Here is a 16,760-nt window from a genome sequence, read left to right as displayed (position 1 = left end):
TGCCACTCTCTTCAAAGGCCTCAAATATTCTCTCTCTGTTTCTGGTTACATTCAGACCACACAATAGTCAATGGTGGGTTAATAGTCAACACCACAGTTGATTATCAAGGGGGTACTCCCCACATGACATGATTATAATCAACCGTGGTGTGGATTAAGGCAAGCATCAAGTTGACTATTAGTCAAGGGTGTGTTTAATTGACACAACCCTTGCCCTCTCCCTTTGGTCGTTCTTGCCAGAGATTCTGTAGTTGCCAAAAATAACCAACTGTGTGCGCTGAAATAGTCAACAGTGCCCAACACGTGACACAATAAACAACAGTTGTTCAAATAATCAACCCTGCACAGTGTTGGTTATTTGGGCCGAATAACCAACCATGAAGTGAAAAAGTCCCGACAGATGACACAATAACCCACCGTTGACTATTTAACCCACCATTGTGTTAGATCAATGTTCTTTTCACCCAAGGACGAGGTTATTGTGTGATCTGAACCCAGTCTCTATCTCTCCCCACAACAAAGTAATCCCCTATCAGCAAGGCTTCTCTGTCTGCAAGGCCACAAAAATTACCAAGAATCCTGTTCATTTTTGATGAGATATAAAAAGGAGTTCCCTGAAACTTCCCCTCATGTGAGTTTCAGCCTGCATATTTCTCCCACAGCAGCAGCACAGCATCAATTCCTTTCTCAGGGAGGGTTTGTGGGTAGACTGAACACACCAAAGAAAAACATTTCTATATAATGGCGTAACCAGAAAAGAAGCTACTTGCCTGTTGCTCTAAGCATTTCCCTAACATCTCAGCTCCCTTGTCACACAAGGACTTTGAAGCCTAGAATCAAGCCACGAATGATCACAATGAGTTATTATATACAAATACTCCTTTGTCCTGTGTAAGGGGAAAAACAACAACTGTTCTTTGATCAGTGATCAAGGCAGCAGATTACACACACACACACACACCCCACACACAAAGGTCTCTGACACAGTTAAAAATAGTTTAAGTGACTGGGATAAAGGAGGTAGCTATATGGATGTGGTGTTACCCTTTTAACACCTCTCCATTCCCACAAGGGTTGAACTTTGGGGGTATTATTGATCGTGATGATGATGATAATAATAATGATAATAATTTTTCTGTACTGCCCAATAGCTGAAGCTCTCTGGAAGGGTCACAAAACCACAAATCACAAATGCAAGATAATAAAACAATTTAAACAGCCAAAACAATTTCAGTATGATACCAGACCTGATAAAGGACATAATGCCCTGTCATATGTCATGACAGGAAGTCATGCCTGGAATGCCTGGAAGTCTTAATGCCTGGAAGTCTTAACCTGGTGCCAAAAAGATGGCAGTATTGATACCAGGTGGGGTTAAGTGGGGACGTGATTCCATAGTCCCGGGGGGGGGGGGGCATCCCTAAGAAGGCTTTCTCTCTCTTGTTGCCATCTTCTGAGCCTCCCTTGGAGGAGGCACTCCGAAGTTGATTGCAGTGCCTGTGAAAGTTCATTTTGGAAAAGGTGCTCTATCAGTTATCACAGTCCTGAGCCCTGTATGGCTTTATAGGTTAGAACCAGCCCTTTGAATTGGACTGAGAAATATACAGGCAGCCAATGCAAGTGAGCCAGAATTGCTGTTAAATACTCAGACTTTCTGCTTACAGTTATTAATCTGTCTGCAGCATTTTGCACAAGCTACGGCTTTTGAATAGTCTTCCAGGGCAGCCCCACATAGAGTACATAGATTATTGAAGCTGGATTATCCTGTCCAGATAAGGATGTAGCTGGGCCACCTGCTGAAGCTGGTAGAAGGCACTCCACGCTACCGGCCACCTGAGCCTCAAGTGATAGACATGCCTCCGGGAGAACCCTCACACTACAAACCTGTTCCTTCAAGGGAGTAGAATCCCATCCAGAACAGGTTAGAAGAACCAATCACTTACACACCCTTGGTCTTCTCTGGATTGAGTTTCAGTTTATCAGCCCTCATCCAGTCCATAGTCACAGCCAGGCACTGATTTAGCACATCCACAACTTCACCTGATAAAGATGAAATGGAGAAGTAGAGCTGTGTGTCATCAGCATACTGATGGCAATACACTCCCAAACTCTGGATGATCCCACTATGCATATTTTGGTTTTAGAAGAGGATGGGAAAATTAATAGTCTACTAGTAACCATTAGGCTCAATCTACAGTCGACAAGCTTTCGAAAAGGTGTAGAACATAAGTGGGCAGAAGGTAAATCTCTGGATGTTAGCAGCCAACTCCCAGAAGCTGCTATGAGCATGGCCAATGGTCAGGAATGCTGGGAATTGAAGCCCAAAACATTTGGAAATCGATTTTCTGCCCATGCCTGGTGTAGAATGTATCAAATACACATAGTAGAGTATAAATATATAGCTTAATCTGCTTTAACAGGAAATCTGGATCCCTAGAGTCAGGAAAAGTCATTTGTGAATCCTTCTTCACTGGCCATATGAATTGGCCTTTCAAGTTAATTATCAAGCATGTACCAGGTCAAGAATATTTTACTTCATTAAGAATGCTCAAGCTGCAATTTTGAGAAGTTCACGTGCGCTCAGTTATTCATTCCAGAGAGGTGGATGTTTTATCGGGCGCTTCTCTAAGAGTCTTGCCTTTTTTTGGTAGCATGAGGTTACATCTATGAAACTGTTCAGTTTGCGAGGATGCAGAGTTGTAGGAAAAGCAGGACAATGCAAAAGACTACAGGTGGGATCCAACGTGCTATGCACAAATGTGTGTGTGCGTGCGAAGGCATACCCACAGAGAAGAGATTTCAGGAAACACATGCACCTGGCTGTTCTGATCTGCTTGACTCTGTTATCCTGCTTATTTAATTTAAGGTATTTATATAGTGCTTTTCAGGCAAAGATCACACATTAGTTTACATACAAAAATTGAAACTATAAGCATCAATACAAATCTATAATAATAAAAGAGAATGGATGCCTGTTTGTCAATGCCATGGCTCTAAGACCATGAAACCAAAACACCCGTAACTTAGCATGCTTATTAAGGGAGATTCTGGGGGTGTGCACCTCAGGGTTATGTTGTTTTTAAAATGCATTAATAAATTTTAATTAATTCAAATGTGTCCATATGGTTGGAGCCTTACATAATATTTTCACTCACTAGGGCGTCCCTAAACAAGTGCAGCACTTTGCAGCTGAAGCACTTTGAAGCCAGGAGAGTTTAAGTAGGCCAAGGGTCAGAGTTGTATGTCCGCCCCCTTGCTCCAGCTGTGGGGGAGCCCTCCACAAGGGAATGGAGCAGGCAGAACCCTCCTTTAAGGGGTAGTAGGGGTGCATCATGTAATGGGCCATGCCTAGCAGTACCAGAGGGCATGGCTACACTCAAGGTGTCCAACATCGATAGATGCATAAATTTGCTTGAAGACTTCATTGTTACAAACTAAGGGCAGTTCCAACCTTTGCAAAGCCAGGTTCACTCACTAGTTAAATTAGAAAAGGATAAATACAAGCTATTTTGGGGGTGGGAGGTGAGATTTCAACACCTGAATGAGATTCCAGGGAATTTATTAAAAGGTGTGTGCTTTCCCACTAGCAGTGGGAAGTAATCTTTTGAATTTCCCTGCTCTTACCTCAGCCTACACAACACTGTAAAGGAGAGAAATCGCTTGCGCAGAATACAGTCGTAGGGGAATCCCCACAAATGGAAAACAGAAGACGCACCCTTTGGCAAAGCTCAAAAAATCCCAAGTGGGTGTTATAAATAGGTTGACTGAAGCTCGTTCACCCAGATCAGGAGAGCTCAATTCTTACACACAGAATATCATCATCAGCAAGGTCATGACTAGCTTCAGCAAGAAGAACGCAGCCTTTGCCATTTTGATTGGTTTGCTGCTACTCTTGGGCACGAGTGAAGGTGAGTGATGCGTCTGGAATTCTCCTGTTCAAATGACCCCTTGTGATGCTGAGGTGTGTATCCTGCAAATTAAGACGGCAAGGAAGTAGATTCCCATGGGATTTAAAAAGAAATGGCAGTCTAGTCAATCAATTGCAGCATTGTCACTTGATAGGAAACTGGTCCAAAATGTGTGCACTTTGCAGGGCAAAGATATAGGTTAAAATGTTAGCTTGTTCTTCAATGCATCCCCCCCTTCTTCATTCCAGCTCAAAGCAACCAGGATTGCTGCCTTTCTTACAACAAGAAGCCTCTGCGTCGATCGACTGTTGTAGGATTCACAGAACAATTTTCCAGTGAAGTCTGTGACATCAATGCTGTCATGTGAGTCAATTAAATGAGAAAAATAATTTGCATCAGTGAATCAATATTTTTTTTAAAAAAAACTACTACTGCCACTTACTACTACTACTACTACTACTAACCATACATCCTGACATTTTCAATCCATGCTATGGTGACAGGATGCCATACTGCTGGGATTGAATGCAAAAAGTATAGTGTTACACATCGAATCAGTTTTCTTTCATCTCTTGGAAAAAAAAAGATTGCTTTTTTATTTTATTGAGAACTTGCACCTAAGAAGAGATTGCCTTCCATCTTTGTTCCAATGACTTTTTAAAAACCTGTTAATAATTGCTGTTCCTCCCCTCTTTTCAGTTTCCACACTAGGAAAGGCTACAAGGCTTGTGCAAACCCTAAAGACCATTGGGTGAAGGACCGCGTCCGCTGGCTGAGGTAGGTGGGATGGATCTGTTTCCTTGCCAAAGTTAAAATACTTGATTATGGGTGCTGGTGGGAGGTGCCTTTAATAGAGTAGCTGTGATCAAAGAGGGTTATCTGGCCACATTTTGGAAATGTAACATTTCATTCCTCACTTCTTCCATTGGAATGGGCAGGACTTTACGTCTTCTTTGGTAGGGATAAGGTTTCCTCACCTTATTCATAATTCAGGAGCTGTATGACAGATAGGGAAACTCAAGCTTATCTGTCATTTCTCCATTGTTCTTGCAGTGAAAAACTCAAGAAGATGGCATAGTCTCATCATGTCTGAAATGAAGCTAGAAGTGGATGCAGAGCCAGGACAAAGAACTTAAAATACGTTGGAATTCTTTCTCTGTACACTTTTGAGTATTTGCTGGCCGCTAATCCCTGGATTCTCTGGGAGCTCAAAACTGCATTTGTACTGTTTGAATTAAGCATCCAATACAAGTTGCTTTGTTAATTTATATCAGTTTACATTTTGTGACTAATTGGTAAATACTGAATTGCATTATTTACAACATGTGTCTTATTGCTTATAGTGCACATTTGTTCTGTTGCATGAGGCACATGGGATCAGCATTTGCTGTAAACTATTACTTTTACAGTAGATTTGCAATACCTTTGCATATTATTATCACTGGATTGAGAGACCTTATATACATCAAGTATACTTGATGTATATAAACTGAAATATATATGCTACAATAGTTTGAGTAATTTGAGAAGAACAGGAATATAAACAACAACAAAAACTATGTTGTACAATAATATTGTTTATGCTATATTATGGGCCTTACATATTCAGACATTTAGCTTTAAAAGCATTCATACAATTAGGGAGGAAAACATTCCAAATCTATGTTAAAACTTCACCCATTACAAGCTTAACTTGGCCACCAAAAGTCAGTCCAAATAAAAAGATCTTACAGCTAGGGAAATGTAACATCAAAAGTGGATGTTATGTATGGTCTGTCCCAGGGGACTGGTGGAATCCAATGGAGTTCTGAATGCTCTTGGGGATTTTCCATTGGAGAGAGCTGATGATCCAGCTGAGGCCCTGGCCTCACTATGGAACAGTGAGATGCCGAGGGCCAGCAACTTGATTGCACTGGAATGTCGTCTCCAGCTCTGTAAAGCCTGCTGTGCTCCTTGGTATATTGATCTTGGCCACAGTAACCTCTATGAGGGGCTGCCTTTAAGGCTTCTCCGGAAGCTGGAGTTAGTGCAGAATGCAGCAGCTTGGCTGTTGATGGGAGCTGCCCTTTTTCAGTATATAACTCCTTTGCTGAGGGAACTGCACTGGCAGACTATTTGCTGCTGGGCCAGGTTTAAGGTTCTAGTACTAGTGTACAAAGCCCAAAACAACTTGGGACCAGGATACCTGAGAGAGAACCTTCTCCTTTATCAACCTATCACATAGGTCATCTGAGGACATGTTCCTGGTGGTTCCACATGGACCTGTGGTCCGATTGGAGTCCACCAGGAGAATAATCTTCCTATGGAATTCCCTGCCTTTGGAGGTCAGACAGGAGCAAACATATTGCTTTCAGTGCCTCCTGAAAACAATGCTGTTTCAGGAAGCTTTCTGTCAATGACCGGCCACAGTAATGGGTTTTTATCAGAACTTTGTTCTTTTTTTAAAAAAATGTATTTTTAATATGGTGTTTTCATTCTTTTATTCTATTTGTTGTTCACCACTCCAAAATCTTTTGGATGAGGAATGATATATACATATTGCAAATAAATAAATAAATAAATAAAGACATGCACAAACAATTAAGACATATGTGATGATACATGCAAATGTATCATAAGACATCCAGTGCATATTGCTAGGTAAGTTATTAAAAGGGCATCTTCCCTTCCATGCACACATGTTGTGCTCTCTGAGTCATGCTGAAGCTTTTTCATCCATCTGTTGTCCTCCTGTGGCCGGCAGAGCCCCAGTAAGACTTCCTTTGTACCCATCTATGTCATTCTCACACCCATGTCTGCCCCCAACCCCAATTATTACATTAAAATTAGTAATTTATGTAATAATTGGCCTTTAGGCTTTCAATTTTGTTATGAACTACCTTGTTTACCTAAGTTGTCTATGTAATATGCGGATGATGCTGTTTTGATCTCCTATACCCAAATTGGCCTTTGCAGATTGCTGAATCAATTTAGTAATTATTGTAAGAACGAACTTCTCTCCATTAATTATGAAAAGACAAAAACTATGATATTTGATAAATCCAAAAAAATCTGCAATTGGCAACTTGATGGGAACAAACTAGAGCAAGTCTCCTCTTATAAATATCTTGGTGTGGTGTTTCATTGGACGAGCAACTGGTCCTTTCAGGTTCAAGCAAGTACGTTGCTTGCGGAAAGAACTTTGAACTGGCTTATAAGATTTTACTGGACAAAAGGGGGAAATTTGATTCAGCCCACAATGGAACTTTATAAGCTTAGGGTTTTGCCCATGTTGTTATATGGAGCCCCCTTGTGGGCACTTACAAATTTAGATCAACTTGAAAAAGCGCAAAACAAATTTTTGCGCAGACTCTTGGCAGCGCCCAGCTCTACAAAGTTGGCACTCCTGCGTGCAGAAGCAGGAGTTATGCCAATTAGCGGAAGCTCTTAGATTAGCCCTGCTCTTTTGGTTAAAATCCATCTTCCAACAATTGTCAGAGATTCTTCTGATGACATTGGCAGAGGAGGGCTCAGACTCATGGATGCATAGAATACAAGGGGTTGTAATGAATCTGGGATTTTCAGTACCTTTCTCTTATCCCAGGGCCATGATAAAGCTAAAATCCTGCTATTGCAAAGGTTAAAGGATATAGAGATGCAGTCTCAGTCAGAAGAGCTTAAGTCCTGTAAAACTAACCCTTTTTATAATTCTTTCACGCCATTTTATTTATCTCTACCAAGTTATCTGGTGGATATACCCAACATTAAATTGAGGATAATCTTTACACAGGAAAGACTAAATGTTCTCCCTTTAGCAGTTCAGCTAGGACGATATAAGAGATTACCAATTAAAGATAGAGTATGTGGATGTAATGCAGTCTATCGAAGACCTAATTCATGTTTTGCTTGAATGTCCTATGTATAACGATCTTAGAAATATATACATTTCTCCTTTGCTAAAATCGCTGAAGTGCTCCTCATCACATGCTAAAGTTTGTCATTTGTTATCAGATGCAAAAAAAATTGTTTCTTTTAGAGTGTTGAAATTTTTAGCTAAGTCTATGCAGATACGTTCTACACAATGCATGAAGGGAGTGGGTAGTGACCCCTTTTATGATGCTCAATTATTTTTATTGTAAACTGTTTTTTTTTAATCTTGTGTATAATGGCTAACTGCTTGTAGCACAATAAACTGACTGACTGACTGACCTAAGTGGCTATCAAGTGGGATATGCATGAAACAAACAAACAAACCCTACCGATGTCCTGTAGACATCAATCAATGTGTTCACACTAGACATACAACAAACACTTGGTACTGCACATTGAGATGTGAAACCAAGCTGCAGGTTTGCTATAATAAGATTGAAATCAACCATGTAAAAACCATGCCAACAAACAAAAACATGTTCTGGAAAATACAGTAGAAATATGAAGGGTTCACCACCACCACCATTTTGCAATATTACAGTTTTGAAGTCTACCTTGCCCCCTTTTTATTTAGTTCTCAGTGTACCACAAAATGACCTATTTGACAAACAGTTAAGTCACAGTGCAGCTTTAGAAGAGGAGGTTTCACAACAACCAGGCTCCATAACTATGATTACTTTAGACTAATGGAATTCTCCCCCCACCCCCCGCCACCAGTCTTCCATCAGAGTTCAAGGTTTTTGCAAATATGCACTTGGCACATAACTAATGGGGGAAGAAAGGCCTTGAAAGGCTATTATTACTCACTTTAAAGAGTATGAATGTTAAGCCATCCAATATGGAAGTTTACATATATTTATATTTATGTCCTGCCTCAGCCACTGTGTATTAAACTAGGACTCAATGGAGCTTATAATAAAACTTTGCAGGCTTAGCCAGCGATCCTGCTGAGGCCCTGGTTGCTGCCTGGATGGAGGTGATGACCTAGGCTGTCGATATGACCACTTCCAAATATTTAGTTGAAATCCCCTTTCTTGTGATTCAAATCCGTTGATTCAGCTCCAGGGGCTTGTCTATATGACTTGTTTTCCCCACAGTAAATGCACAGTTGGGCGTTTTAGGACACATGACGCAGCTGTCAATTTGGCACTATGTCTCATGTTTTCCCCGAAAAATGCACACCGTGGTGGCAACTGTTCTCTAGAGCAGGGGGTGGGCAACTTCCAGAGCTTGGGTGCTGAATTGCCCCCGAAACTCCGCAGAGGCGCACCACTCCCACCTCTCCTGGAAGGCCACAAAAATCCCAGCAATTCTGCTGGGAAACAAGGCACACGGGGAGCATGCAGCTTGCTTCCCAGCAGAATCATGCTCCCAACAATTCACCAAACAGTAGTTTGGTACGCTGTTGGAAACTTGATTCTGCTGAGAAGCAAGACATGCATTCCCTGTACATCTCGTTTCACTGAGATTTCAGGGGTGGCAACAACAGTGACAGGACTGGGTGGGAGCTGCACAAGTGGCCATCGTGGGCTGCAAGCTTCATGTTGCCCACCCCTGCCCTAGAGCAACAGAAAACAAAGCCGTTCCGTTATCTACATGGTCTTTAAGGATTTTAAAGGTGGCTGTCATATCACTTCTTCATTGCCTTTTCTCCAGGCTAAACAAAGCCAACTCAGACTCTTTCAGCCTTTCCTCATAGGACTTGGTATCCTCTAGACATCTTCATGTGTATTAAAGACTGGCCCACGCTGGCCCTCATGTACTCCAGGGACCTAGAGGGAGATGAGCCCAGCAGGAGTGGTCATATCCTACACTTGTAGAGTCAGATGTGCTGCTTGTGTGTTTCTAATCTGTGAATGCCGCATTATAGCTCTCCATACAGGCCTGAATTCATATTTTGTGTAACAGACCGTGCCTGTTGCTGATGGACACCCTTTGTTGAACATAAAGCGTGTAAATTCAAGGGGATAAAGTGGGCATGTCACAAGAAGCCATGATTGGATGCACCTTCCTCCTTGAAAGATCGCCTTTTCCCATATGAACCTGACTGGTACTTAAGATCTTTTGGATAGGTCCCCTCTTTTGAGACCGCCACCATCATAGGTGCATGTAGTGTCAACATAAGAGGGCTTTTTCAGTGGTTGCTCCCAGGCTTTGGAACTTTCTTCTGAGGGAGGCTGCATTCATTCCCTCTCTGCTATCCTTCCGACAGCAGGAAAAGACCACTTTAATCAAGGCCTTTGGCTTGTAAGTGGGTCTGTGGGTTGGGTGCTGTTTTCATTCTGTAATTGTTTTTATTGTATTTTAATATGTTTTATTATTTTAATCTATTTTAAATTGTTTTTGTAAGCAGCCTTGAGTGCCATTTTTGGTGGAAAGGCAGGATATAAATTAAATAAATAAATATGTTCACTGCACGGTTACAAACGGCTCTCACACTTTATTTTTGTAAACCGCCCAGAGAGCTTCGGCTATTGGGTGGTATAAAAATGCAATAAACTAATAAACAAAATTATGTTGGTGACTGGCAAAATCAGTGTACATGCAGCAAACACATCTGCTGCTTAGTGTGACCTAGCAGACTAAAAACCCCAATTCTGTTATTTATTGGAACAATCTAGAAGTACTGTTTCCAAATTGGACACACCCTCCTCTGCTTCACCATCACCATAGAGGAATTTCTAAACACAAAGTAGACAAACAAACCAATACAAAATGTGAAGAAATCTTATTCCCCAAAGTATTTCAGAAACCCTCCACTATTCTATCTTATTTCCTTTCTTTGAAACATGAAAGGTTTATCTTCAAAGGGTAAACAGTGGGGAGTCATAAGAATGCTTTGAAAATGTGCTGGGTTATTAAAACTCTGACCTATACCATATTTGAGTTGACCTAATGTTAATTTTTCATTTGAAAGGGGAGTCTATTCAAGTTTTTCATTTCTTGGCCATTTTTACTATGAATATTTTTCCCCATAGAAAACTCTTTTCATATTGTCAATGTGACGGGTTGTTTAAAACAGTACGAGAGCCGCCTGGCAAGGAGTGAAAAACCCTGCTGGCTGCTGCTCACAATCTCGCTAGTTCTAAATCACCCTGCAACAACTCATGGTGACAACCCACCATGGTTTAGTGTGACGTGTGAACTAGGTCACTATTGGTCCAACTAGCCCAATATTGTCAACACTGACTAGCAGGCAGAATTCTTTCCTAGCCTTACTGATACATAATGGAGATTTGAACCATATGCTTGCAAAGCATGTGCTCTATCACTGAGATACAGCCCTCCCCAAATCATGTCCTTTCTATTCATATGTTTGATAGAGATAGGTGTGATTATTGTTTTCAAATCTTAGATCAAACCTTTTTGACAAGTACTTGGGGATGGAGAGACTAAGGAAGGCCCTTTCTACACCTAAGGATTATCCCAGGAAAATGGAGGGATCATCCCTGCCTGCTCCCAGGATCCCCTGTGTGTCATTTGGATGCACAGGGATGATCCTGATATGATCCCGAGAAAAAAAAGCAGGTGTAGAAATGGCCGAAGTCTGTTCATATAACAGCTATGTAGAATTTTGGAATCTAAATAGACACCATTTGGTTAATTAGGATGAGACAAAAGCTGCCATGTTCCCATTCCAATGATGATGATGGTAATATTGTATTGTATTTCTTTATTTACAGTCAACAGACCAATATAAAACAAGAAGATACACCATTATATAAAACAGTACAAAGTAGGGATAAAAAAAGAAGAGGGAGTGTTACAAAACCACTAAAGATACTAGATTGTTATTTGTTGGTTTCTGAAAAGGGAACAGAATTGGGCTATTGGGGCCTAGCATAGTGAAAAAGGGAGGGATATATAGATAATAAAATTGCTAATCTGTGGATTTAAGCACAATCAACATCCATAAGAGATCTGGTGCGGATGTCAAAAATTCAGGAATTTGGCCACCTGCTCAGTGGTAGATTTACTGGAGCCCTGAAGTAGACTAATCAGTTTTTATGCATCTCAAGTGTTGAGGCATTGCAAATATATTGGGACAATTTACATATAATGCAGGACTAGAATATGATTATTAGTGCTAAGTATTTATTGCATTTCTTAATCACCTTTCAGTTTAAACAGAGAAAAATGATTTACAACAAAATGATTAAAACATACAAAATATAAATTAGCTAAAAATAATTGCCATTAAAAATAAAGGACAGGTCTTTTATCCAGCAGGATTCCTTTATGTTTACCTGAAATGTCTTCTTCTACACAACTTTTAAACCTACATGTCTTTCCTAGTATCCAAGCTTACTTTCTTTAAAGAACTCCCGCCTCCTTGTCCTCTGGCCATGCCTCTCACTGCACTCCTCTGCACTTTCTTGTAAGCTGCAAAACCCATTGAGTTCAATAGGATTTTACTTTTTGAGTAGATTTGTTTAGGATAAGCTGCACTCTTACATGCACTTTATTGAATTAAGCATCATAGAAATCAGTGGAGCTTCCAAAAAAATGTTTAACCATTTTAAGGTTTTAATTTTGAAAAATGATTTGTGTTCCTGCAGTTAAAAATGCATAATAATAATAATAATAATAATAATAATAATAATAACAACAACAACAACAACAACAACAACAACAGATAAATCAGTTGAGATCACAGCAGCACAGCTCCAGTCCTAGGCACACTTCCTGGGAGTAAGCCCCATTGAACTGAGTAGAACAGAGGAACAGAAGAATAGCCATGCTGGATCAGACGAAGGGTCCATCTAGTCCAGGATTCTGTTCACACAGCGGCCAACCAACTGCCCACAGGAAACCCACATGCAGGACATGAGTGCAACAGCATCTTCCCATCCATGTTCCTTAGCAACTGGTGTACAAGCCTGTGCTACTGGAAGTAGCACATAGCCATCAGGACTAGTAGACATTGGTAGCCTCCTCTAGGAATTTGTCTAACCCCTTTTTAAAGCAATCCAAATTGGTGGTCATCACTAGGACTACTAGTCCATCACTAGTAAGCATGCACAGAATAATTGCAGTGCATGGCTACAGTCCCAACTCATTGAACTCAGCGGGACTTAGTGCATATGCATGTTTAGACAGAAAAAAGTCCCACAACTGTCTAAAAATGCATACGATTTCACTTTTAGAACTTCTCCTGCTAATGTTTCACTTGGAGTTTAGACCAGCAGTGGTGAGTAGACCTAAAGCAATGTGAAATAAGAAGAGGTCCCAGTTACTGTCATAATCCCATGGTTCCAGTGTAAACTTGGACCATACTTGCTGAATTGGTTCAGATCGCCAGATCATCAACTGTACATTGCTTTACAAAGGGCTATGTGAGAGCTGGAAGACTGATTGCCCGGGTTCAGACAATAGAGTAGGTCTCTCCCCGCACCCAAACCCGCGTCTAAACATACACAGAATTGCGCCCTTAAATGTTCATAGGATCGCGTTGCAAGTCCTCCCCCCGCCCGCTTGTAGCGTTTCTTTCTTTCTGCTCTCTGAGCTCCTCTCTTACGCCCCCAGCCCCACTATGATGGCACGGGAAGCGTATGACTACTAGCCACTCGCCCCCGCTGCCGTAGCAACGAGCTCGACGGCCCGCCCACGGCCCACAACTCCCCCCCTCCACGCCGCCGCCCCGTCCCGCTCTCCGCCTCCCGCGATGGCCCTTTCCCATCTGCAGCCCTCCGAGGGTGGAGCCCGAGAAGCCGGCGGTACCCAGCTGCGCCTGCGCCCTGCACCGAGCGTCGGTTTGTCTGGTTTCTATGACGACGGCGAGGCCGGCTACGAGGCCTCGGCGGCGGTCGGAGACAAGATGAAGCTGAAGCGGTTCTTGCTGCGATATTACCCGCCGGGTGCGGACGGGGGAAAGGAGCCGGGGAGACGGCGAGCTGTTGTGGGAGGACTTTGAGAATTGACGGCAGGGAAACGAGGGCGATGCGAAGGCGGGAGGGATGGAGACGGGGATGACAGGGTTAATGGGGGACGGCGACAAGGCGGGGGGTCTCGCTCGAGTGAGCACGGGGACACAAAGAGGAGGGGAAGAGCCGCAGAATTCATGGCAGGGCTAAACTGGAAAGGCTCATCCCCGGATCGTATTGTTCAGTACCTTTCACTGAGGATGCGATCTTATAGGCGCGCTTGCCTGGGGGTAAGCCCCACTGAACACAATGGGACTTACTTCTGAGGAAATGCGCTGTAAGGGTGCTTCCAGATGAAGAGCGCCTAGCGCGAACAATCAAAAAAAGAAAGTCCTACAATTCCCGGCAGACCCCCGCCCCCCCAGCCAGCCATGCTAGGAGTTGTAGGACTTTTTCAGTGTAAACATGGTTTACAGGGGGAATGTTGGGAGTTGTAGGATTCCCCCCACCCCGTCTAAACATGTGTAGGATTATGCCCTTATCCTGTCTTTATACTATAGGGTGCAATCCTATGCAAGTTTAGACAGGAAAAAAAGCCCTACCACTTCTGGCATTCACCAGCCAGTGCCGGGAGTTGTAGGACTTTTTTTCTGTCTAAATATGCATAGGATTGCACCTTTAATGGATTTTATCAGGGTGTTTCCAGACAAGGCTTTCACTGTGCAATTACATTACCTCATTCATGGAATTTTGGGCTAGGTGGGAAGATTTCCATACATCATCTTCCAATCGTAACTTGTTTTCCAATTACTACTTGTCTTTTTTCTTACTACAGAAAATCTGTTAAGGAAAAAAATGTCTTTTTCTTACAAGGAAAAAAATGGTTAAAAGAGAGAAGAAAAAACTGCACAATGCTTTTTGATTGTTAGCCCTAGGAAACTGCCATTTGAAAGCACCCTTTCTGGTAATCCCCCCCCCCCCCAATAAAATTCTATGAAAGCGGCTGTGTGTTTGTGCAATAAAAGCCTTGTTTGGAAGCATCCAAAGACTGTTGACTATAAAGTTAACTCCACTGCTTACTCCGAGGTAAACCACCTTGAAGATATTCATGTTCAAATTCTCTCAAATAAATGTGTATTTTAGATTGCAGCCTCAGCCTTGAAATAATAATAATGATGATGATGTTTCTCTGAAGATGTACAGAGTGCCTTTTCCTGAATGTTAAGTAATGGCACATATCCTTTTTGGGATTAGTGGACAGGACATCCCCACTCTATTTTAAAGGTATTTTTGTGCCCCTGTTTTTAGAAATTAATCAGCAGGGACACAATATAATAAAAAGAATTCAGAAAAGGGATTGTCTTGCACGTGTACAACACATAGACACAACTTGCTCCCTTGAAATACATTGAATGAGGCAGGGCAATGGCATGATGAAAGCCTCATCCGGAAGCACCCCCAGTGTGGGGTAGTGGTTAGAATGCTAGATTAGCATGGAGGAGATCCAGCTGAAATTCCCCAGCTCTTGCATGTGAAAGAAGCCTCAGAACTGGTGTCATCATCATAGAAACCAATGCTGTATAGATTCCCTACCAAATATAGTCACTATGGCCTTAGCTAGACCTAAGGATTATCCCAGGCCGTCCCTGCCTGCTCTCGGGATCCCCTGTGTGTCATTTGGATGCACAGGGATAATCCCGGGATATAGGCCTGGTCTAGCCATGGCCTATATCTTCAGTCTGACCTTCTTTATAGGATTGTTGTGAGGATAAAATGGGTGGGAAGATCATGTACACTGTCTTGAGAAAATGTGGGATTTAAGTAGAATTATTATAACCAAGCCCCTATTCACATGCCCCTTTGTGACTGCTGCATCTTCTGGTTGCCCATAATGCTGCCATGGGCAGAACCAGTTATATGTATGGTGATTTCTGACCACAATGTACTGAAGTCAGTGCAAATTGACTTTTGGCACTTATTAGAAACTGCTTGAAAAATTGTGGATGTGACTAATGTACAGTATATGGGACACCATCAGCCTGTGGCAGACAGTAGTAACACAACCTGCTCAGTTCATGTCTGTGCACCAAACTGTAGCTGCCATAAGAAATGGTAATTAGTTGTAAAATTGAGGCCTGAGGCGATTTACAGAAAAGCTGCACTCTACTAAATGACACGTGAAACCCTAGAGTAAAATAAAAAGTGTCACATTTACAATGTAGTCATAAGACAAACAATAGTTGTGCAGCTGTCTAATACTGTTTCCGATAGGGAACAACCAACTAATACTAAAACAGTAGCCTAAAATCTAATCTACAAGCTATTTATACTTGCAGGAAAAGTAATGGAGTAGGCAGCTTGCTTCTATGTGTGTCTCAGTTATATTTAGTAGGATCATATGGTATATATGGCAGATTTACATTTGCGTTTGAAGACCTCAAATTGGTAAACAAAGCTGGTGTGGAAGCTTCTACAATTTTATACTTTCAATAGCTTGGGCTGTGATCCTGCAATTCCCCAAATGTACCAGCAGAATTGAGTTAATAAAAAATAAAACCCTAATTTGAATGTAAATTGCACTGAAATCAATAATACTTTCAAATAAATGTGTCTAGGGTACTTCCAGACAAGCTTTTATTGGGCAATCATCTTGTTTTGTTCATAGAATTTTACAGGGGCTCTTGATGTATCTGGCCGTTTCTACACCTACCTTTTTTCCAGGGATCGTCCCGGGATCTCCCTGTGCAAGCAAATGACACACAGGCAAGCAGGGACGAGAGCAGGCAGGGACGATCCCTCCATTTTCCTGGGATAATCCTTAGGTGTAGAAAGGGCCTCTGTCTTCAGTTTGTTACTCTCCCATGTTTTCCCAACACTTTCTTATATTACAAATAAAAACGTTTTAAGGAGAGAAAGACAGAATAGGTTCACAATTCCCAAGGTACTAGTCGAAAATTCTATTGATGCATGAAGTGGGAAGCTAGCTACTCACACTGCAGTTCCATTACACGAACATTTCACTGCATTTTCTTTTCATATTTAAAAAGCACCTTGGGACATTAAATTGCTCTTAGCATCT

General features: G+C 41.8%; 2 protein-coding genes across 3 annotated transcripts in view; both read left to right on the top strand.

Annotated features, from left to right (window-relative positions):
• Nucleotides 1-3,804: 3,804 nt before the first annotated feature.
• On the top strand, nucleotides 3,805-5,360 carry CCL20 (C-C motif chemokine ligand 20). The gene is made up of 4 exons (XM_063131491.1): nucleotides 3,805-3,908; nucleotides 4,157-4,271; nucleotides 4,608-4,685; nucleotides 4,962-5,360. The coding sequence occupies exons 1-4, from the start codon at nucleotides 3,833-3,835 to the stop codon at nucleotides 4,984-4,986; spliced, it is 294 nt and encodes a 97-aa protein (XP_062987561.1). The 5' UTR covers nucleotides 3,805-3,832; the 3' UTR covers nucleotides 4,987-5,360.
• Nucleotides 5,361-13,560: 8,200 nt separating this feature from the next.
• The window catches only part of DAW1 (dynein assembly factor with WD repeats 1), a 30,514-nt gene continuing 27,314 nt past the window's right edge, over nucleotides 13,561-16,760 (top strand). The window contains exon 1 of one of the 2 annotated variants that reach the window (XM_063132200.1): nucleotides 13,561-13,675. In XM_063132200.1, coding sequence (XP_062988270.1) covers nucleotides 13,636-13,675 — 40 coding nt within the window. In that variant the 5' untranslated portion in view covers nucleotides 13,561-13,635. The remainder of the gene's footprint in view (nucleotides 13,676-16,760) is intronic. The other variant, XM_063132199.1, reaches the window with a different exon arrangement.

The sequence above is a fragment of the Elgaria multicarinata genome, chromosome 8 (genome assembly GCF_023053635.1).
Source record: "Elgaria multicarinata webbii isolate HBS135686 ecotype San Diego chromosome 8, rElgMul1.1.pri, whole genome shotgun sequence".
NCBI lineage: Eukaryota > Metazoa > Chordata > Lepidosauria > Squamata > Anguidae > Elgaria > Elgaria multicarinata.
Note: the sequence above shows the minus strand (reverse complement) of the source record. Positions and strands in the feature narration are given on the sequence as shown.